Below are 23405 nucleotides of genomic sequence, written 5' to 3'. Positions count from 1 at the left end.
ATAGTTGGGTGGCCAGCGTGAATCTTCGACTGGCTTGCCTCGTTTACTGCCACCCATCTGTGGTCTGCTGGGGGCTCCGGTCTGCTCTTTGTTCTGTCCCACTTCTGAACACCCAGTCAATGTGTGTGTGTGTGTGGCCATAGTGGAATGGGTAACTACACTGAGCAGAGGGCAGGGTTAGAGTAAGGGTTGCTCTACTGATGGTAAGCATAGAAGTAAGTGTAGTAAAATAGCTTTTTCTTACCTTTTACTACAATTGCAATAATTAATATTTCAGTCATGCTAGCGGGATGACTTGCAGGATCAGATGGTTAACTGCATGCCAAATGAATCAGAGCACACAAGGCCAAATCGCTTCCTAAGTTATGCTACATTGCTTGTCAACCATATGACTGGTTGCTGACAAGCAATGTATCATTTTCAAAAGCTATTTCTCCAACAAACTTCATGGCGAACAATGAGGATATGTTTTAACCGAAGATTCTCTGTTCTAGATTCTCTGTACAGCAAATCCGTCAGCATATTAGCGCGTCGTTCACTACCGAGCCCATTTGTAAATAAAGTTTATATCTAGCTATCTATCTATCTTGTAGCCGCTACCGACAACGTTATCTTAACTTCACCCATCTCTGCTCCGCTCCGGTGTGTGTGTGTGTGTGTGTGTGTGTGTGTGTGTGTGTGTACGGAGAGCACACTCGGTGAAACACGAGCTTTCAAACAACCAATGACAGACTGCTAACTGGTGGCAATGTCTTGGAATGTTCGATCTATAATCCCTGATTCTGGCTGCTTAAAGTAGAGATAGCGAGTTTATTGTATGGATTGGCAGGAAATTTGGACATTAGTGCTCAGATAATGTATCTAAATAGTTTTGGTGATTCCCTGACTTTTTCTCTACTGCGGTAAAAGTCAGGGAATGAGATTGACATTTGTAGTTTTTCAGTGACACGTCCAAAAGCTATTTGATGGATTGTCAGGAAATTTGGTTGGCTACAAACATTCATGTTCCCTTAAGAATGGATTGTAATAACTTTGATGCATCCTTAACTTCTGCTTCAACACCTTTTTATCACGTCAAACATTATACCTATTAATCGTCAGAATCTTAGCATTGTCAAAGTGTTAGCATGCTGACATTAGTAGCCTCACAGAGCCGCTAGTGCCTATTCTCAAACACAAAAGAATCACAGAGTTCAGGTAGTATTTAATTCATTGATCCTTTACCTTTTTGAAAATCAAAACAGTAAAAGTTACACAGATATTGGTGATTCAACGATCAGAGATATCAATGTACACCATTGCCAAATGATATATTTCACACCATAAATAGTCATAGCACAGAAGCAGGAAATCAGTTACCTGCCCCTGTCAGCAATTTATCATCAAGGGACCAATTCTGACACATTGATGTTCATAAAAACACATACCCGCTTAGTAACCAAAATGGGGGTCGCACCCACTGATGGCCAAGTCATGTGGTCAACATGAAGCATGCTTTAACCTTTACAAACAGATCATGAAGAATGAGTGGAAGGAGAAGGTCAGTAACTACAATTACAAATATTTTGGCAGGAGCGCTGAGGGAGAGAAACATGGTTTTAAGATAGAAACATGGATGGTGGCTCAGGTGTGTCACAGACGTGTGAGGATGATAAAGAGCAGAACGTGTCGGATCAGAGAAATATTGACAATATGATAATGAGGTAGTAGTCAGCAGGGCGCTGCATACTTTATTTTCAATGGTATTTCGGCAACCTACTGTATTGCCGCTGATATATTTACACACTTCGACTCAGCTTGCAATGTAAGACATGTTCTCTTTTACTTAACACAGTGCATATTGCAAGGTAAAAAGGAAAAAAAAGGGAGATGAGAGGATTCATTATTAAGATTCTTATGGCTGATCATCTTGGGGCCACGACAAAATTCTAGTTGTAACGATTTCCTGCAAAAGTTTTCTTTTTTTTTTACTGCACTTTTATTGAAATAAGCAAAAAAAGTCTTTTGTCAGAGGGATTTAGAATATGTCACTTAAAAGCATACAAATTCTCCCAAATCTAAGTAAAAGCATGCTTTCAGCATGGTTCCAGTCAGAATTGGTCCCTGTTGCATTGCACAACAGCAAAATAACTCATGTTACATTGTCACCCTCTACAGTGGAGCTTGTTAACTGGGCAGCGGCGAGTTCAAGTTGGGGTGATTGGGTGCTGGAGTGGTCTAGTCGTCCTCCATTACGTATACGTGGCCAATCGGGCTGCTGTATAAAAGGCATGCCGGCCGCTGGATCAGTGCTAGCCATTGATATCGCAAGCATGGCGGCAACTCTACCCGACTGCAATGTCAGGGATTCCTTTGATCACGGTATCATATTATTGTGACAGCACCACAATTTATCACATCACATAAAGTCCTTCAGTAGTATAAGCGTTGGCCTCCAACACATTCTGTCTCGCATTGGAGACGAGCGGCACGGCTCTGCTGGACTGGACTGCAGTATTACTCACACCCAGCGTAATGGACATGGAGCTAAACACGGGGAGAAGGGAGCACGAGATCTCTCTCTCCAAGCACAGATCACACCTTGTACTGACACACTGTTGGGTTGCTGTTACCCTCAGGAGCGTGCTGACACTTTGTTTCTTGCATAGCTATTCACATGTTTATGCCCGGGCAGCCGGAGATCTCCTCGCAGATGCCTGCCTGCCTCCTGGCCGGTGGGAAGGGTGTTACTCTGCACCGGCCACTGTGTCAACATGAGGTCAAGAAGAAGTGTTCCACGTGTCTACCGTACTCCTGGAGGGAGGCCGTGCAGACAACAACCTTCTGCTGGGTTGAAAATAAACCCAGTGTGTGAAGTGCCACCACTCCCTCTCTGCACCTGCCGTTGACCTCTGTTTGGTTGAAGCTCTATAAATGCAGGCACCGCTATTTAAAGACGAGAGGTGTCTAAAATGGTAAGAGCAGATGCTGGGCACCTTGCTCCCTGTGTGTGGGATGACTCTGCCACGGGCTTAAAGGGGCCCAAAATAGAGTGGCTGACATATGGGCCTCTGATTGTTTGAACAAGGAGTCGCCTGGACTTCTGCCACTCGGCATAAATCCTTTGATACCGCCACACCAAACACGCTGATCATCTTTCACCTAGCCTGAATCGGGTCATCTATTTGCATGCCAAGTGGCAATTTCCATGGGCTTAAACAATGACCAAATTTGGGGTTCAATGGGTTACATGAACAGCACCGACAAACACCACTACAAGGAGAGGAGGAACACTAGTGTGCGACAGCGGTGCAGCGGTGTGTCCCGCTGGTGGGACTGAGATACACAGGCATGGTCCTCTAGCAACAGCAGCATTGAAAAGCACATGAAAGATTGGAGTTTTAAGCCTGGCTTCCCCACAGCTCCCTTTATTGCTGAGTTACTACAGAATAAGACGACTGACTAATTGTACCTGCCTTTGCTAGTTTGGTTAAACATGGGACCAGCAGGTCTTCCACTCTGAGACAGATCCACAAAGAGCACACGGCTTACTGCTCCGGAGAGGTATATCCAAGGACATTTAAACTGATAAAGAGTTCACATTTAGGTAACAATTTTAGTTCATTTTTTTTTTTTTTTTTAACCAGGAGGAGAACAAGAGAAAATGGCCACCAAGTTCACCAGACTTTGAACTGTACACTCAGTCTTCCATTAATAAATATATACATGTCCTGGTCAAGTTCAGGAAAAAACAACAACAACAACTGTGAGACTGTGAGTCAGTTCATGGTTGTTGACACCTCTGCTGTCTTCAGAACTAATTTAAGGAACTTTTTCGTTCGCCGAGAAGAAGAAACCTCTTTATCTTGTTATCAAGAACTGGCAACTACTTATTCTGAAGATGCTGAGGGGCAGAAGGGTCCTTCTTCATATACAGCATGACCACTGACAATTAACAAAAAACAAAATTATTACTGTACATAGTATTTCTTATATATTTTAAATTAATCTGCATTTTATATTTATACTAATAACCAAGTTTTGAATTTGTTCTTTTTTTATTTCGTGTCCCAGGGTTCCAGGAGAAGGAGCGAGAGAGGTCAGTCTCTCTCCTGCCTAGCACAGTCAGTGGGGGTCTCCTCCTGAGGGCCCTCAGCCTCGGTTCAAGTCACTTTCTGTATCGCTAATGCAGCCCTCCGCCGTTGCCGTGGCCAATCAGCCACCCTCCGATCAGACCTTGGCCTCCAGCATCTCCAGGAAGAGTTTGTGCATGGGCACCTTTCCCTGCACCTTGATGCTGTAAAAGTGCTGCACAGCCTTGGTGGCCGTCTGCCGCAGCAGAGGCAGGGTCATGAGCAGCTTGCCCGCCCGCCGCGGGTCCTCCTGGTGCTGGCTGCTCTCGTAGTCCTGCAGGGCCTCGTGCAGAGCGTCCTGAAGCTTCTGGACCGCCTCCATGTCCTCTATGTGCATGGAGTCTGATGGGACGAGAGCAGAGATAGGAGTTTGAAGATTGATGGGCTTTTCAATTTTTGTCAAAAAGGAAAAAAAAAAGTAACTTTTAAGAAATGTAGTCTGCACTCTGAGACAGTAGTAATATAACAGGAGTGATGGGATTTTCTAAAACTAAATTTAATCTCATGATTGATCTGTACTGCTTTGTCAGTAGCAGTAAGGTAGCAAACACATTATCAGTATAACTCACACCCCGACAAGATAAAGAATGGATCATAAAAAAAGAAAAACAACAACATCTGCTTTATTTCATTTAATTATTTATTTAGTCTTTGGAAGGACCGGGTGGGATATTCATACGGCCCTTGACCAGCGAGACTGAAAATCAATGTTATCCTCTAGTAACAATAGCATGAATAGCACCCAATCTCTTCTGAGCGAGTACACATTAAACACCTGACTGTTCCAAAGGACAGATTGTTAACGGACAAAAAAAACAAGTAAAAGAAAGGGGCTCCATTAGAGAATTGGACGCCATAAACAAGCCTGTGATGAATACAACACTTCCTTTCAATTAATTTTCTTCCTTCTCCCTCCAAGGAGTTTCTGTCCATCAGAGTGGAGGAAAAACAAATACTAATGGGTTTATTTTACAGCTAGATGATCATCGAAAATATAGCGGTTAAAACTGGCTGTAAATGTTCTGTGTTATTTGTCTATATATATATTTAAACAAAAGGTTTATCTTTCTATATTGTATTGAACCAAAACGGTGACTCTCTCAGCTTCAGTCAGCCAAGATCTCTCCCAGCTTTTGGCCAGTTTTAGAGCGGTCTACAGTTTCAGTCTGGCTTCTCTCCGGTGTTCTTCGCTCCTATAGTGTTTCGCTACGCTGCCACCGTTTCTTCCTGATTCTATTGTACATCATGTTACAGCACTCCCCTCTCGTTCTCGCCTTTGTTTCTGCCTCTCTTACTACCTCCGAGCCTCTCTCAGGGACGGTCTGGGGTCGCGCTGTCGCTCACCGGCTAACCGGTGTCTGGCACTCCGGTGGCGGCATGTCATTGGCTGCCTGACTCGTCTCACCTTGGCGGTGCATATTTTACCACACGGGACAATAAAAAGGCAAAACAGATTTCAGACTTCGCCCCAAATTCATTGACTGGAACAACTGTATTCCCAAGACCTTGAGACATTTCTCACCCTGACGGTTTTCAAATCCACAGTGGTAAAATGAAGTAGGTCGTTTTGTAAAGTGAATGTGGGAGGGAGGGAGGTGAGAGGGGGGAGGATGGAAGAACAAAAGGCAAAAAAAAGAAAAAAAAAATCTCAGATGAGGATGTGGTGTGACATAATTATCTCTTGTTCTTTTCACAGAGGCTGGATTCACAACCTAACAAGCAGATTTTTTTCAAATCAAACTCATCATTTCTCCTTGTTTTCTTGCTTCAAACACGTTTTTGCAACAAACCTGATTTGAACCTATTGTAATTGAATGCTTTGCAGGGAGAGAAAAAAAAAAAGGAGAAAATAAAAAGAGAGATGGAGACATCTCTACAGATGGGCAGGAAAAGAGGGCAGAAGACAGCGAGCATACAGCGTGTGGTCCTTGGAGGAGGGGTAGACTTAAAAAAAACAACTTTGAGGAAACAATTTCCTCGCAATCCATCAGTGAGCCCACGTCGATCCGATTGATAAACTGCTAATTACAAAATCAATCGCTATGAATTTTCACAGCTGTCGGGACCAGGGGGGGGCTCCCGGGAGAGCGATCTCCCAGAGACCTTGTTCTAACATTCCGGACACCCTCCTCCCCTCCTCTTCTCTCCTCGACCCCCATCTCTCCACTCTCCCACACCCCACCTCCCTACCAAAGGCTCTGCTGTCGGAAAGCAAAGGCCCACCATCAGCATTTTCATTTTTCAGCTCCGGACAAAACAAGCGAAAGCGGCCCAGTGACCCGGGCGTGCATTGATCAGAGCGGGACAGGTCCTGCCTCCTCAAAAGGAGCCGGTCAATAGAGGCGTGCCGTCTTCGCATTGAAACAAACGACGCCCATGACTCCCTGATACTCATTCCATTCGACTTAACACATTTTATTGACAGCCCCTGTGCTCCTAATGAAATGCTAAATTTATCTCCCGTGGCTGCTGTGCCCTGCAGCTACTGTTATGGAGATGGAGAAGGAGAGGGAGTGCTTGAGAAATACCACAACATGGAAGGTGTTCAATTAAAAAAAAGCTCACTGCTCCATCCCTCTCTCCCCCTACACTGCCCTTATCTTTTTCTCCATCTCTCCATCTCACGCTCCAAACTAAAGGTTACGCTGAAAAACTACTGAAAAACTACTGAAAAACTAAGAAATGCCACTTCTGAAACTGTGTCAGACAATAGCTCACTGTTCTGGATATTACACTGTCTGTGTCTATTACTCAGGTCCAGTCAGGGAAAAGTGAAATAATCCGAGTGAGTAATACACTTGAATAATTTTATGTTTCTTTCTTTAAATAATGGTACAACTTCAATGTATTCTTCATATATATTGTGTGCATATTAATTCGTTATTTCAGCAGATATGAATGCTAAAGGATTCACTTAACATTATTCAAAAGAGAAATTTATGAAATTTGTTTTAGGCAAAACTATTTTTTTTTATTTCACCTACTTCAATAATGCTTTACAACATTGATTTGAACAACGGAGTGGGAAAGTTAAGATGTTTTTAAAACAAAAACAAATTACATTGTGAAATGAAACAATGGGAGTAATATTAAGCAAATAAATGCCTCCTTTAGGAAAAGTTTGTTCTCTGAAAGTAACTCTAAATTGTAAAAAATAGTGTTACATTTATATATATATATATATACATATATACATTTATATATACATATATATATATATATATATATATATATATGTATATATATATATACATATATATATATACACATTTATATATATATATATATATATATATATATGTAAATTAAATAAATAATTTTGAGGTTATTGTAATTTTCTGATGTTCATTTAAAACTTGCTTTCATTCAAATGCACATAAAACTTGCCTCACTGATGAATCACGACACGTGAATGTTATTTATGATGCGACAGTGTGCTGAAGACGCCTCACCTGAGTTAGCGAGAGCGATGGCCTTGAGGGTGACAAACTCTTCCTTCTCCACTTTGAGCTTCTTATATTTGCGGACCAGCTGCAGGATGGAGACGTAGAGGTCGAGCAGGCCCGTCAGCCGCGAGTGCTCCTCGTCCATTATGTAGTCCTCGGCGTACACCAGCTCGTCCTCGTATGGCAGCGAGCGGAACACAATGCTGAGGATGAGGATCTCCATCCAGGCGCTCTGCAGTAAACTCATCTGATCTCCCAGAGAGAGGGAGGAAAAGCCTGGAGGGACAGAGGGGGAAACCGTATGAGGACCGTATTTCAGTTTAAACATGCACATTTGTGCCTCTTCCAGGATTCAGCCAGAAGTCTTCTTTCATTAGATGGCTTTAAAAAGTATTTTAAATTGAAAGAACAGATGGCACTTTGACTTGATCTGTAAACCAAACCCGACTTGTCAAGCCCGGGCAGCCCGGAGTACATGCCGAGGCACATGTTAGCGAGTGGTGTTTAATTTTAAATGCGCAGTGGAAGGTCCTCTTTGAAGCCGGTGTCAGAGCACTTGAGTGGGCTTTACTGTAAGTGAGGACAGTAAATCGGTGCAAAGGTCTGGGATACACAAAGCCATGTGGTTACCCCTTGTATCCTGTCACACCTCTATTGGTGTGCGGGGGGATTAGCACCGAGACATATTCTCATTGGAGGGGTTGAGGACATGACATGTCGCGGGAGGAGGTGATGAGGGGACATACGTACACACGTACACACACACACACACACACACACACACACACACACACACACACACACACACACACACACACACACACACAGCAACACACACAGATACGCCAACATGTGTCCACCAGGAAAACAAACACGCCTGCACACGCGGATCGTGACACCCATAGGCCTACGTATGCACATAAATCTACACACATAAAAGTACAGAGAGAGAGAGAGCGAGAGAGAGAGAGAGCACAGGGGTCACCTGGTTCAAGCTCAGCCTGAAGACCTGCTTAAACCCAGGGCCTCATTCTCCAACAGCAGCTGAAAGAGCTGAAATTGGCTCGGGCGCATCAAACCACTGTCATTTCCCCTTCAACACCTCTACATACGCCGAGAATAGAACATTAAATAAAACAAACCGCTAGATCCCCGAAAGATGAGCTGTGAGAAACTCAAACAAATTAAAAAGGGTAAAAGCAAAAAGAGAAAGGAAGAGAGAGGGAGGAACAGATAGCCATCTCATCCCTTTTCCCTTCAACTGTCAATAAACTGCATAAACCCCCCCCACCACCACCACGCTTTCTCCTCCATCTCCCACCTCCCCTCCGTCTGCACAGTGTGCCTGCAGGCGGCATATTAGGCTCTTCAGCTCCACCCACGATTAATACGATTGCTTTTACAAGTTCGCTGTTGCCACGCTATAGCTGCCACTGCGTGATTAAGAGGCGATAGATTACAGTATTGACCAGGGCGCTCACCGCACCTATTCCCCACATTTTCTCTTAAATATAAATGATCTCGCTGGGTTGCAGCCACCAGTCTGATGTTTATCTCCTCCTGCCAGGACACCGTGAACACACACACACACGCGTGTGCAAGCCGAGAAGAACAAGAGACATGATGAGGAAGCGTGAGAGAAAGTAAAGAAGAAACAGGATGGAGAGAGAGAGCGAGAGAGAGAGACGGGCAGAGAGAAAAGAAGAGCCAGGGAGAGTAGTACCTGAGTGTTCAATTTCCCTTATCGTGGTGATGACCACTGCAGGGGCAGAGCTGGAGGATACATTAATTAACAGATTGTGATCAAAATGTGAGGGCCTTCACATTTTGAAGGGGAATCAATAGTCGGTAGAATAGAGTGCTAACAGAATGGTGCTGGTGTCCGACTGGACCGGTCAGAGGTCTGAAGAGCCCAAATTAGACCCAACAAAGCAAACTGCCGAAAGCACTCAAAGCACTTTGCTATTATCAGTGGAGGCAATAAGCCATATTTTGTAAAGGCCTGTACACATATCCAGACTGCATCTTAAAATCTTTTGTTGTGTTATTTCCTTGTCTGCATACGTGGCCATTAACTTGTACAGACTGCGGACTGGCCGGAGGGAAATTGTCATGCGAGCGTGGACGCGGTCTTGATTGCCGCATCAGGTTGGCATCACAATCACAGGCAAGGCTTTGTCTAGCCTTTTAATGCCAAGGAGGACTGAGGCGGAACTAAAGCGCTGCTCCCAATGTGACAGCCTGTGTGAAGGCCTTGTTCAGGGTTTGCTGGAGAGGCTTTAAAGTTCTGACACAGCAGACACCTCTCAACCATATGCACACATGCAGCCCAGCAGCCTACAATTACCTTTGACGCTAAAAGTCCTTGAATTTAATCCAGTGTTGTGAGATGGAGAGGTGGTGTTTTTCCTCTGCTCCATCCCCTCTCTTCAGGGCCTAAATTATCGCTCCAAATGGGATCTCGTGTCGTTGCCTCGCCTTTTTCCACTCAATTTAATCGAGTAATGAAGTGACTTCCCGACTCCGCGGGTCACGCGGCGCTCCGGCCGCCGCACGCTGAAGGTGGCCCGGTTAAGTGCCGTCAGAGTGGGTGATTTCCTCTAATGAAATATCAATATTTACATCTTCATTTCCAGCCCACTGCCTTGGCGGGGGTTTGACCAAACATGACACAATATTGACCAAATCAGAGAGGCCTGTCTGCGCGCTTGAAGGGCCTTTTCCACTCCACTGCTGAGTGCACCTGCAGACTTCTGTCTTTGTGGCATGTATACAGAGATAATAACAATGCAGCGCTTTTCTTTCTACACTTTGACTTAAGCACCCTGCTCATATGGAGATCATATGGCCTCAAAGGGATTTTCACTTGATCAGAGGTGACATTTATCTTGTATGGGCATGTCTGAAATTCAGTTCAATATACAAAAAGGAATAAAAAACATATTGAGCTGACAGAGACGCAACAAAACAGAGCCTAACTGCATCAGGACACCATCATTCATAGCTCAAAAGGTGAAAACAAGGCCACTAAAGACCAACAACAGAAGCCAGAACCGTCACCTCTCCCTTTATCTCCCCAAAAGCACTCGGCTGTGGGCAGGAGGGGGCAGCCGAAACCCACAGACGGCTGCTTCAAACCCCTCGCAGAGATTAATCAGAGCACCGTTTCATCTGCCAGAGCACAGGACGGTCCAAAATGAAATGCTGTAGATTTCTGTTGAGCTGGAGTTCATATTCTATTAATTTATTATTGTTTCCCTCTCCCCGAGGGCCATTAGCGCGGGTAATAAAAAGAGATGTAATTACGAGGCACGGTGGCCCCCTCCAGCTGCAGCCCCCTCGTAACTCACCCTCAATCAGACAACATCGCAGACAGAGGGACGGAGAGGGAAGGGGGAAGAAATGGCGAGAGAGAGAGAGAGAAATGAAGGATAAAAGAGAGGAGAAGATATGAGCCAGAGAGGAGGGAGATAAGGAAGAGAGAAAGACAGCAGCGAAAAAGGGGACCGGAGGACGAGGGGAAGAGGAAGAGAGAGATAGAAAGAGGAAGGAGAGTAATTCTGGCCGGACGGCAGCTGATCTATCATGGCTAGCTATCAGAAGGACAAGCAGGCCCTGAAGACTTCTGCCCAGCGGCAATCTCACCTCAGCCAAGTCAAGTGCTCTCCGGGCTCCAGTTGGAGTAAAACTGCCCCTAACAGGACCCCAGAGGTTCAACACATCTTCTTTTTTTTTTTTTAAACCTCAAACTGAGCTGAATGATCATGCTGCCATAAGCTTATTCAATATCAAACCTTTTTTATTTTATTTTATTTCGGAATGAAGAAAGAAAGAGAGACGAGGGGGAAATGTATGCACCTCTGATTTTGTATAGATTCCTCTGATCTGGCAGAGTGACACACTACGGTGTTAGATGTATAACCAATACAAGAATGAAGGGCAATTTTCAGCTGCTTCGCACTGGTGTGTGTGTGTGTGTGTGTGTGTGTGTGTGTCTGCAGCTAGCGACCATGATTCTCCTTGCATTTACATGACGGCGTCAGGAGGACCCAATCAATAGCAGCTTGGTAATAAATTGCTGCGCTTGACATAAATAACTTGACCTGCAGTCCAGCCACATGTACAACACAAACAGCTCAGTTTGCTGCCAGCTTTCCCTGGACACTGATTCGATGACACCGAGGCTGTTTTTTTTTTTATTGAACGAAATCATGTCGGTACAAACGAAATTGAGTCGGTGAAAAAGAGGTTGACGTCTGAAATTCATCTTTTATTTTCTTCTTTTTAGCCCTTTTCACTTTTCAAGAGAGCGCTATCTGCCTTCTGTCAACGTGATAACCAGCCCATTATCCCTTTGTGAGTAGCTGGGGAATGGGTGATTTGACCAGTAGCCTGTGAACGTTGTGAGGTTGAAGAACGTTAAATACAGTAATCCTCTTGTTTTAATCTGCACCCTGTGACCCCCTGACCCTAAAGGAGAAGTGTTTAGCCCTCCCAAGGGTCCCACTGCCCAAAACTGACGTTACATATCTCTGTTAAGCCCCAAAGACCAGGACGAATCAGTCTTTAATCATTGCCATAATTACACATAATTTATCTCCGCTGCCATCAAGCAACATTGCTTAATGAGGGATGGCGCTCTGCTGACGATCACTTAAAGGCACATCAGCATATATAAGATTTCCTACAAAGCATTTCATATATGTATATATATAATATGACACAAAACTTTACACAGATGCTACAGTTTCAGATTTTGCACTGATTCAACTCTGTGACAAAATGAACAGTGCACACATTGGGATGCTGCATGTACCTGCTCATGTGTCACAGTAACTAAACAAAGCCCTCCCCCACCCTGCCTGGCAGATGTCCCTTTCCTGGCCCTGCACACTCCTGACTGCCTGTCTGCCTCCAATACGCCCCCATCTCAATCTCCTTGCAGCTTTCCCACCTTCCTCCCGCTCTCATGCCTGGGTTCAGGCCTCGGCATCCACCTGATTGCTCAATCTATCTTTATCTCCTGTGTTGAAGCCTACGTCAGAGGGTAAATTGAATATACTAAGAGCTGTCTGTTGGTGTCTATATTTAATAAAGTGCACTGATGAGGTGCTGATTTATTGCCGGGCAGTATTCACACTCTATTACAAGGAGATTACGCAGCTTGAGTGGGATCAGCCTGGCAACACAGTAAGTAGATTTCACAATTTAATGGCAAAGAGAAAACAGGAGCCCGGAGGGGGCTGGAGGAGGGTGGGCTGATGGGTGGGTGGGTGATTATGGTGGAGGGTTGAGCTGACACAAACACGACAACATACAAGAGGCGCGATCTCTTTTTAACATCGCTGCCTCCACGCTAACAACTAACCCGCCAGGCGGTTGTCTGTCAAATGCAGAGCTGATGAGCTGGAATCCAATAAAGCACAGATGATGAATATTCCCAAAACACCAGTAATGAATAGAACAATACCAACAAGACTATTTCATTAGATTAATCTGGTCTGAATCTAATACCCCAAAATGCAATAACATGAGGAGAAGGTTTATTTTTTTTTTTTAGAGTAGCTTTAAAAAAAAGAAAACGCGAAATGAATTGAAGGCATAAACATGCTGTTTGAATATTTTACATTCTAGTGGTGGAGATGCCAGAGCAAAAATATTTTTATTGTCCAGGAGCAAAGCAGCAGCAGCAGCAGCAGAGGCAATGTTTGCTTGGCCCTTTAGCCTTCAGAGAATTCCCCGCTGAAAACACTCAGGCCTGGGAAGGTGGGAGCGGGCGAACACCAAACAGCGAGTACCTCTTGTATAAGCAGCATGCATGGCAGTTTTTACATATGAACACATGGCATTCCCACCGCGGGTGGGAAGCAATGTGGGGTGACATGAGGCCACAGGGGTCACACTGGAATCCCACCGCCACTGAAGAAGTCAACAATATCAAGGTGATAAACAGGTTCTTGTGTACTGAAGCTGTCAGTATACATCCCTAAACCTCTGGGACAGAGTGAAATGATGCTTTACGGGATGGAAGGGGGCCAGAGGGATGGACAGTGGACTGCTATGTGTGTCAAAGGTTGTTAGCACCTTAGGAGCAACAAGCCATCTGTCAGCATCCCCCTAACACGGCTCCTAATGACCCTACCCCCCTCAGGCAACAGCCGCGTCAGACTGCTTCGTGGTGCTATTTGGAGCAGTGACACTAGTGTCCAAAAGCTCTGCAGTGATTATCAATTAATCAAAGGCAGATTCAGAATGAGGGCAAGGCTGGCAAACGTGTGAAAAGGCTCTTGACATGTGACACCAGCCTTCAATATCTACCTCACCGAACTAAGATAACAAGTGCACCTGATCTGATTGACTCATTAACTCTCATTTCATCTGAAATCGTGGAACAAAAACGTGTTAAACCTGAAAAGCACTTCATGTATGCAAACTGACCTTTCACGGTATGCTAAATATAGCCGGGATGACAAAGCTGACATTGGACCCTGTAAGGCAAAGATACCATCTACACTAATGATAGAGCTTTGATATTCTCCAATCGCCCTCCAATTAAAACTCGATAGGGCCACTCCACTCCACATTATGCCACTTTTCAAACGTGTTTCTCAAATGTTAGCTGAGAATAGGGGGAATTAAAAATCAATTGGGAGAAGGTAAGTGCCAATTTTCGCGACATTTAAATTGTTACATTTGGACTTTGGTCATTGGCCCATCTGTCAATGGCCTAATCAATGTGGTCTACTTCATAATGAACTGTTAATCTTTTTAATTCCATTGCCTAAGGCTGCAAAAATCTATCAGAATGCAATCAGCTGTTTTTCCCCCCCTGTTCCTTTCTTGTCCCGGAGCGCGTGGAGGGAGAAATATGGTAGTAACCGAGCATGGTAGGCTGCCCTGGGGTACCGTTGTTGCATGAGTGTTAGTGCATGGAGTCTCGCTCAACCAGTGAACCGTCTCTGATCAGGTTCAGCCATGTACAACTCAATTATGCAGCCATTTCATAGCCAGAGGACACCCACTGTCCTAACACAGACTCCACCAAAGGGACAGGCACGGACCGAGCACTTAGCTGATGTCTTTTTTTCTGTCCATCTAAAAAGAATGTGTGTTTTTATGATACAAGTAAAAAAAAAAAAAAGACAAAATATAAAACAAAAGCGCAAGTTTGGCTGCGTGTTTCTTCATACAGAAGCAGATCAGAATAATCTACTTAACGTGTACCATCTCCCAGGTGCTGCACATTGTGTAGCGCATCCGTCCAGTTCCAGGCACTGGAACACAGTCGGAACAGACGGTCAGGCTTACTGCTTCAGGTTTTGGGTTAAATGATCATTATCGACGCACTTGGAACGACAAGTCCTCTGTAACAATCTGCGCAGCAAATCCCATTAACATTATGAATCTATCCACTGTACAATACGCGTTAGTATAATCTGATTATCAGAGCTTCAACACTATGACGCATAAAATCTGAGTTAAGAGTGTACACATATTAACATGATGATGCACTACTGGATACAAGTTAAAGCCTTAAACACTGACTGTTGTATCAAATGGTGTGTTAAGACTATGATATATTTACTTGTACTATCGGCTTCAGGTTTTTCAGTGGCCCCATATGACCTGTGAAATATTCTATATTTCTTCTACAGTAAGATATAAAAAAGACGACAGACTCCTCTCTATCTGTACATACTGTGTGTGTGTGTGTGTGTGTGTCTTAATAAGTGACGTCTCTGAGCTTGCAGAGTCTATACTCAGAAGCCAACACACGAATGTTCTCGTTTTTTTGTGCATGTCTGCGACGCTGGTGTGATTTTTGGGTCACAACCATGAGAGTGTGTTCTCGGGTCAGTTGTGATCCAGTCCTGACTAAGCTCCTTGTTAAACTCTCAGTGTGCTGACCATGCAGGCCCGTGGGGAGTGATCCAAACAGTTTAAGGGGCCGGGGCTGAGGCCATGGGCTGGGAGCATATCCATCTCTAATCTCCTTACTATCAGATCTGTACCTGATTAATACCTCTCCTTCTGAGTACTCTAATACCTTTTCAGTGCTAAATGCACCTGCCCGAGGTCAGCTGGAGTCCACTTCACTTTGCTGAAAATAAATGAACCTTCTTAATCTATGAATTGAAATTGAAATGTATCTTCTGAATTCACGGATGTGATCCAAAAAGCACGCACACACTTGTGTATGTGTGTGAGAGAGGCCGACAGCACGTGTGCATGTGTGCGTGCGTCAGTGCTGTAGTGGTCGCACATTTCCTGCATGCTGACAGCTCTGTGCCTGTCCACGTTATGCTGATGAGAAGAAGAGGTTATGGAGGTGCCGCTGAGGGACACATTCATTTCGTTTGTTACTCCTCCGTGCCTACAGCAGTGTAATGTTATAGAGTTATGGGGGTCAAGCTCAAGATCAAGGAGAATCTGCCTCGGTTGCAAAAAAAGAGCGGCTAAACAATGTGTTCTCTGTCAAAATCAGAGGAAAACTCTTGAAGGAAGCAAAATCTCTGCTGACGTGAGGCGCTGTATCCTTAATTCAACAGCCTCTTATAACCTAACACCTCGTCTATCAGAATGTCTATGGGGCAAGGAAGAAACATGATTATGCCCATCAATAATTCAATGTATGTGTGCTTGTGCTTGAGTTTGTGTGTGAACGTGTGTGTGTGTGTGTGTGTCTGTGTGCGATATGATGTCTTGTTTGGTTGGGCAGGTCCCCAACTTTGTCCTAAATCTCCCTGGTGATTACAACATACATTGGCACTGGGTCTGTGTCCCCCCTCTCCGTTCAATGCAGGGGTTTTAGATGCACTCTATTGATTTGTTTCTTGCACAGCTTTGTCCATTTTGCACCCCCTCCATCCTCCACACACCCTGAGGCTGTATGAGCTGCCGTCATTAATTATCTACGTGTGTGAGTGCACGTGTTTATTCATGCGGAGTGGAGAGGAGACGTAGGAAGACAGAGAAAAATAAAAGTGGCGAAAAGTAAGAGCGAAAGGGTCAAATAAAGACAAAAAGGAAGCAGAAGTCATTTGCTTTATACCTGGGATGTGCTTGGCCCAGCCGATGATGACCACAAGCTCACGGTCAGCCAAGTCGCACAGCGTGGTCAGAGCCTTGATGTCGCTCTCCGGCATGGTGGGGTCAGGCATGGCATAGATCTTCTCTGGCTCTGCCACCAACAGGTGAGACACTATCTTTGTGACTGAGGATAGAGGAGGAAAGAGGGGCGTGGGGGAGATGTCAAAGCAAAGCAGAGGTCAAAGGTCTTTTCACTGCAAAGCTCAGCCAGGCACGAAGATGCATCTCGCTGATAAACACCGGGCATTGGTGAAATTGTAACACGGTAGAATGGTCTCAATTTCAGTTTCTTTCTCCGTCTCATTATGCAAACTAATGGATGGAGCTTGAATTTGTCTGAGTGAAATGAAGGCACTGAAAGCACTTATCCCTACAGAATGCATACAAGTGGAAAAAAATGTATGCGTGAAAATGTGAGACACGAGCGTCCTCGAGCACTCTGTCGTTGTTTAATATCGGTCATCTGCTCGAGGACTTATTATAATTCAGCTCCGACTGGAACAACACCTATTTATTTGACTGATGATCTCTCAACTGCCCAAACATGGAAGAGACAGGAGGAACACGAGGCTGCCCTAGAATTGTGCCTCCGCTTTACCTGCATGTTGGCCTGACAGTGGACGAGCGGCAGAGGAGGGAGACAATGGGCTCGTGACGGAGCAGTACTCACGGGGCTTTTTGGTGGGAGGAGGGAGCGTCAGGCCAAGGTACGGGTTGTTGTCGTTGTCCAACCTCCGCTTGTATTTCTGTCTGCCACCTCGCACGCGGTCCAGACGCACCCCTGGGTTAGAAACGACAGGGACATGAGATTAAGAGAGTGCATTTTTTTTCCTACAGTAGATTGTAAGGGGAAATCAAATGCATGAAAATTGGATGGGTAAAAAAAAAAGCGAATTAATATTTGAGATAAAGGGCGATACATTAGAAAACATGCAAAATAAATCCTCCATGTATTACACTAGAACAAATATGTAGCATGATGATCAGAGATGACACCCAAACATATTCTGTATTAGATCATGTGTAAAAGCTGTATTGTAAAAGTACTGCATAGTGACATAAGTGTGTGTGTGGGGTCTGTGTGTGTGTGTGTGTGTGTGTGTGTGTGTGTGTGTGTGTGTGTGTGTGTGTTTGAGAATGTGTCAGAGGCACGGCTGCCTTCCCATATGTGGTCCATGCCTGGCTGGTCTACTGTGACACAGCTGAGCCCAGAGCAGGTCTAAACATATGAATATTTAACGCAGGGTCAATGATCTCACAGACTGGCCCTCTAATTATTTAGCTTTTGGGGTGAGGCAGATTGCATACTAATTAGCTGCCAGCGACATGCCTCTTTGCGCGTGTGGGTGCGTGAGCTCAGGTGAGCGCTCTTCGGGTATCGCGAAAAAGAAACTTGACCAGCCCACAAGTAAAGACACACAAGTCCCACACACACTGTACAAAACATCCGCTGTCATACTGCAGATAGATAACTAGGTATTGCTTTCCCATAAAAGACCCTTATTTCACCCCTCTTTCACTGGAGTAGCACTGAGGCCTTATCACCCCCAGCCACACCTAGGGGCCAGGTTCCACACTGACACTGTAAATGTCAAGCCAGCCTCATCATAACATAAGTTATTTATTATCTCATTATTTGATAAGAATGTTTCCATTTGGATGTCTTTTCTATTATATTCGTTTTCAACATAGTTAAAATATTTAATCTACACTGTTTTATTTATTTGATACCACCGGTCACATATTTGGTTATTTAATGTAAGTGTATGCAAATTTGTATGTATAATATAATATAATATAATCTGCATCCCCATACATAGACCAGCGTGTCACTGCTCCCTACAGCCTAAATATCCTTGATATCTTAATCCTGTCAAGAGGGAGAATCCCTTCAATTTACATTGTATGCATAATGTAACCCCCCCCCCCCCCAAACAAATTTAATATTAAAGGGTGGATGAGAAAAGGCTCAATGAAATGCTTGCGGTGGAGGAGGAGTTAATTTGTCAGTCGCCCGCGTCCTCTAAGCGGACAACACCCGCAGCCAGAGCACTTCCTTGATGATTTCATCACTTTATAACAGGGAGGACGGTGTCAAACCTGGGCATTGTGTGGCCACTGCAAATGAGCCTAATACAATTTGTCCATCAGCAAGTGCTCTTGGAGGGGATGAGTTTGGATGTGTCCCATGCACGGTGATTGGAGGTCGGTCAGTGAATGGGTTGGGGGGGGAGGGAAATCAGATGATATTAGATAGAAGGTGGCCTTCATTTAACAAAGAGGAATTCAACGGTGGAGTTATGCTAAATAGCTTCTTGATTTTCACCACTTATCCTACGTGGCCATGGCCCCCTGTCCCTCACTCTCAACGCATGGGGGGGAGGGGGGTTCCAGTAAACTGTATTTTCATGGAACTGAAGAATAGAGATTTCTTCTACTTTCATAAATTATTTGATTCCCTGGAAACACAAATCTGATTAGGATTGTCTTTCAATTTCCTGACACCGACAACCCACTAACCTAATTACCCCCAATTCCCAATAGAGCATCATCCTTCTCAGCAAGCACCAGGGAATCATCTGATGGCAACTACCTGTGCTTTACACACACACACACACACAAAATGACAATTTAATTTTTATGTGTAACTTATAAAGAACAACTCCTTTTTTCTGCGAAGGCGTCTTGGCAACAGTCTTCAAACACCCTTTACCTGCCTACTCGAGTATATGTGCTTAAAAAAGTTTCAGATTCAGCTGAGATGACCCCGTTACTACTGTATGGTTGGAGAATTCCTCCCATTGTCAAACGCGATGTCGCCGCTCTAGACGGTTTCTTCCGGCTCCCCCGCTGAGCTCGGCGTCTGCCAGTTGGCTTTGCTTCTGCTCTCCATGATTCTCTGTGCCGGTTGAGTCATGTGGCGGTATCAGCCAGTATAAAGCCGGAGATGAAGGTAGATGGGTGCCTCTTTTAATTAGAACAGTCCTGGCCATAATTAACAGATGCTGACAGGAATTAAAGCTTGGCACTAACCTGTCTCATTTTACTGTCCAACAGGGCCAGATACAGGCAGAGGGGATGAGAGTGTGATTAAGAGCAGCTAGACGGATTCATTCACTCTTGCTGTCGGGGCACTATGGTCGGGACTTTATCGGGGCCTTTGTGGGGTTCATATGTCCCTTTGGCGACACCCGAAGCCTCTGACTCTAACCGGTCTGTTGTGCTCCCTCCAAAGTAAACAGAAGGAGCGTTATAAATGTGTGAAGAGAGTTGAGTACTACCTCATCTCACTGTTTTATGGCCCACTACATAGAGCAGTGCGGGCAGCAGCGGGCGAGCTCGGGTATCATCTCTTCAAAGCAGGGTGCAGAGGGAGAGGGCTTTCGGCCAAGGCGGCTGGCATTTGTGCACGGATTAGCGCAGGCCTTTGGGGTGGGGGCTGGGGCCAGCTGACCTAGGGCTCTTCTTTCTCTCCAAAAACAATAATAATCCCCTTCCTAGTACCCTCCTACAAAAGGGCCTGTCTTCACTCACTTTGTGTGGCCGGCAGTGGTCGGGGCCCTTATTTTGAGTCTCTCACCTGTTCTGGGTGTCTCTCCGTGGGGAAAGTGTCAGGATGTCTGGGATGGTTGGCAATGCCAAGGGGGGCTTATGCGCACCCTATTTTAGCTGGGAAAATCAGAAGGCCACATGGCAAGGCATGGTGAACCTTGCCTTTCAAGGAAGCCGCCCGGCTAAACTGCCGTCAGCATTATTTCAAAGGGCGCCTGTTGCCAGCTTTGCATGCTTGTACGTGTGTTCCAGCATTTTTGCTCATCACGAGTGGTGATGAGCAAGGGTAGCAGAAAAATTGTCACGCATTGCCCTCCTCCCCTTCTGCTGAACCCCAGGGGCTGCCATACTGACACCCTCGTCACAAAGTCCATTTACAGGTTAGCTACAATTTCCCTAGTGAGCTGACATCCCTGCTCACACTGCTAATTGAAAAGACTTAAACTAAACTTTAGATTGCTGTAAATTACAGTATTGTAAAAGAAAAAAAAAGAAAATTGTCAGTGTGCTTTGGCTCAGGCTTCTTTATTACCTACATGTCTAGTATTTCAGGCACTATGCACGTGAGCGTAGTGTGGTTCACGTGTATGTTCTGTATGTTGCGTATGTGGCGGTGACGGGGCTATTGTGGGATGCGGTTGTCCTTTGCATGCCAGTCTGCGGAACAATGAGAGGTGTATTGTATATCATCGCAGACACACTTTGCTCCTTTGTTCAGCAAGTGTTCATGGCTGCCACGCCGTCCTCTTACAATGAGACGGGATACTTTCTACCTTTACAGAAAGCACTTTCACACAGTGAGGACAATGGAACAAAAAGCTATTGTTTTTGGTCAACACTACAGGTGTGTAGATACAAATATATATGTGACTATACAGACATAAAACATTCTTCTGCACCGGTGTGTGTGTGTGTGTGTGTGTGTGTGTGTGTGCGCACATGTGTGGAGGGATCTATGTGTTGGTGAGCGATGGAGAAAGGAAGTCAGTGCAGAGAGCAACTGCCACCGAATGATGTCAATGTAATCTCTCAATAGTATCTTGTCTTCTCTCTTGCTCTAAGCTCTGATCCGTTTCCATTGATCAGAGGAAAAACCTGTTGCCCCTGACATTTGATTCTTCTATTGATCACTTCCTCCTTTATACAGTCAGGGGAAAGTACAGCGACTCAACACAGAGTTCAGGCTCTCCTGTAATCGGACCGCTGATCTTCCAAACCGTTTTCCTTCACCTCATACCAAACTTTGAGATGATATGATTATGTGCTTGCTTGCTCAGTAGAAACTGATACCGTATGAATTTTACTAGTGGGAGTGTAAACAGAAATATCTAACCGCAACTTCCTCAGAATACGTCTAATATCGCTCTTCTCTCAGAGACGGTGATGGATTTAAACTTCTGCTTCATCGGGGTTCAGCGCTGTACTTTGTTGGAGCTGTAAAGTTATAATTAGGTGATTTTCCATTGAGACACAATGTGACCTTTCTGCAGTAATGAAAGTAAGTGGCAACCTGAGTCACATGAGCGGTGGCCATCTCCACACTCTGGGCCCGAGCATGGCGTTGAGCCGGCGGCTTCATAGAGCTTACAGTGGACAGAGACCACGTGTCTCTCTTTCCATTTTGTCTTGGTGACACTTTAATGGGCCGGACCTCAAGGCAGAGCTTACTCAAGTCCCTGTTAATCATGACAAACCTGCAATTTTAATAATATTTTGATTGTGACAGAAATCGGTTATTTCAGAGGGATCTATTGCAACTCCTGCGCAACACTTCAATCACGCTGTGATAATAGCTGCCATGAGGTGAGGACAGCCGCTTTGTAAAGCAGGGTCATTCTTATTCTGACAGTGTGCTGAATACACAGAAGTGTGCGGCATTAGAACCACGGGCTTAGCCAAAGTCTGCATATTTGAGTTTGACATTCTTTTTACCCTGACCCGACACTGGTCATTCATTTATAGCCACGGCTACATATTTTTGTAGTCTCTTATTCTCCAAGATGATATATTGGCATAAATTTTTCATCAGATAGTAATGCGATTACTCTGTCTTTCTGGCACTGAGGCTTTATCTGGCTGCATGCAGTCCAGCGGATTCTGTTACTGTGTGGAGATCCATACGGGCTATGACTCTGGCTTCAGGTGGCAACCGGATATATTATGCATCTATAAATCCCGCTCTCCGATGAATAATGGGAGGAATAATGGTGGGATATATATACTGCGCAGAGTTAGACAGAGAACTTAAAAGTGGAAGATTGTACGGAATTTCATTTGTCAGAGCTTCTGTCTGGCAGTATTCATACCACTGTTTAAGCATGAGGGACAATCGTACTTGGCACAACACTCGAGGAAAACGCGTTTCCTTACACAGTTCCTGAGCTACTCCCAGAGGAGGCTTGAATAAATATAACACTGCCACTTCACCCCCAAGTCACATATCTTTCATTATTCATTTGTCTGGCCCTTTCGGAGCAACCAACAAGTGAGAAGGAGACGGAGGGAGAAAGAGAGAGAGAGAGAGAGGCAAGGTGAGCAGGCATGTGCTCGTGCAATGGGGTAAGAGAGAGAACAGATAGGTGCCTCCCCCGAAAAAGCAGCCCTGCCTCGGGGTCTCAAGGGGTTCAGTCAGGGCGATTGGTGGGTGGGGGAACCCAACAAGACAAATCCATCGGAAGCATGTTTAATTGTCACTGAATTCCCTGCTGGCGTGACTTTAAAAAACCATCCACAGGAAGAGAGCTGAGATGTTCGGAAAACATTTAGTGGATCAATATGCGGGGGTGAGCTGAGACCATGCCCGGTGTGTGCTCAGGGACCCAGCCTGAGCCCTTCCAGGCAGAATACTGTTACATTTCTATTACTCAGACGGCAGGATCAACCTATTCAGCATATTTCTGTCCCCAGCTCAACTGCACATTATTTACTGCTCTGTAGGTAGGGGGAGGACAGGGGGGCTGGGAACTGTTGTCTGGGCCAGCCAGTTGTATGCATCTCTCACTTTGGGCTGCTAGATGAAAGATGCTGTGGGACTCATTGCTTAACGAAACAACTATCATGAGAACAAGTGTGGGATGCTGTAATGTTCCACTAACAGCTCCCTTATCAGATGAATGGTGGCTTCTTTATTTGCATGAATGTTGTGTGAAACAAAACACGGACAGTAAATGTATCTCTGTGTGTGTGTGTGTGTGTGTGTGTGTGT

At 45.0% G+C, this 23405-nt stretch overlaps 1 protein-coding gene across 7 annotated transcripts in view; it reads right to left on the bottom strand.

Moving 5' to 3' along the window:
- Positions 1-1187: 1187 nt before the first annotated feature.
- Positions 1188-23405, bottom strand: part of esrrb (estrogen-related receptor beta) — a 61611-nt gene continuing 39393 nt past the window's right edge. For all 7 annotated transcript variants that reach the window (XM_076108712.1, XM_076108713.1, XM_076108714.1 and 4 more), the window contains 4 exons: positions 17319-17429; positions 16611-16772; positions 7565-7834; positions 1188-4454 (listed from right to left, as the gene is read on the bottom strand). In XM_076108712.1, coding sequence (XP_075964827.1) covers positions 4210-4454; positions 7565-7834; positions 16611-16772; positions 17319-17429 — 788 coding nt within the window. In that variant the 3' untranslated portion in view covers positions 1188-4209. The remainder of the gene's footprint in view (positions 4455-7564; positions 7835-16610; positions 16773-17318; positions 17430-23405) is intronic.

This window comes from Anarhichas minor, unplaced genomic scaffold, assembly GCF_050575085.1.
Source record: "Anarhichas minor isolate MPS153535 unplaced genomic scaffold, ASM5057508v1 ptg000040l, whole genome shotgun sequence".
NCBI lineage: Eukaryota > Metazoa > Chordata > Actinopteri > Perciformes > Anarhichadidae > Anarhichas > Anarhichas minor.
The sequence above is the reverse complement of the archived record's forward strand: the minus strand, read 5'-3'. Positions and strand labels throughout refer to the sequence as shown.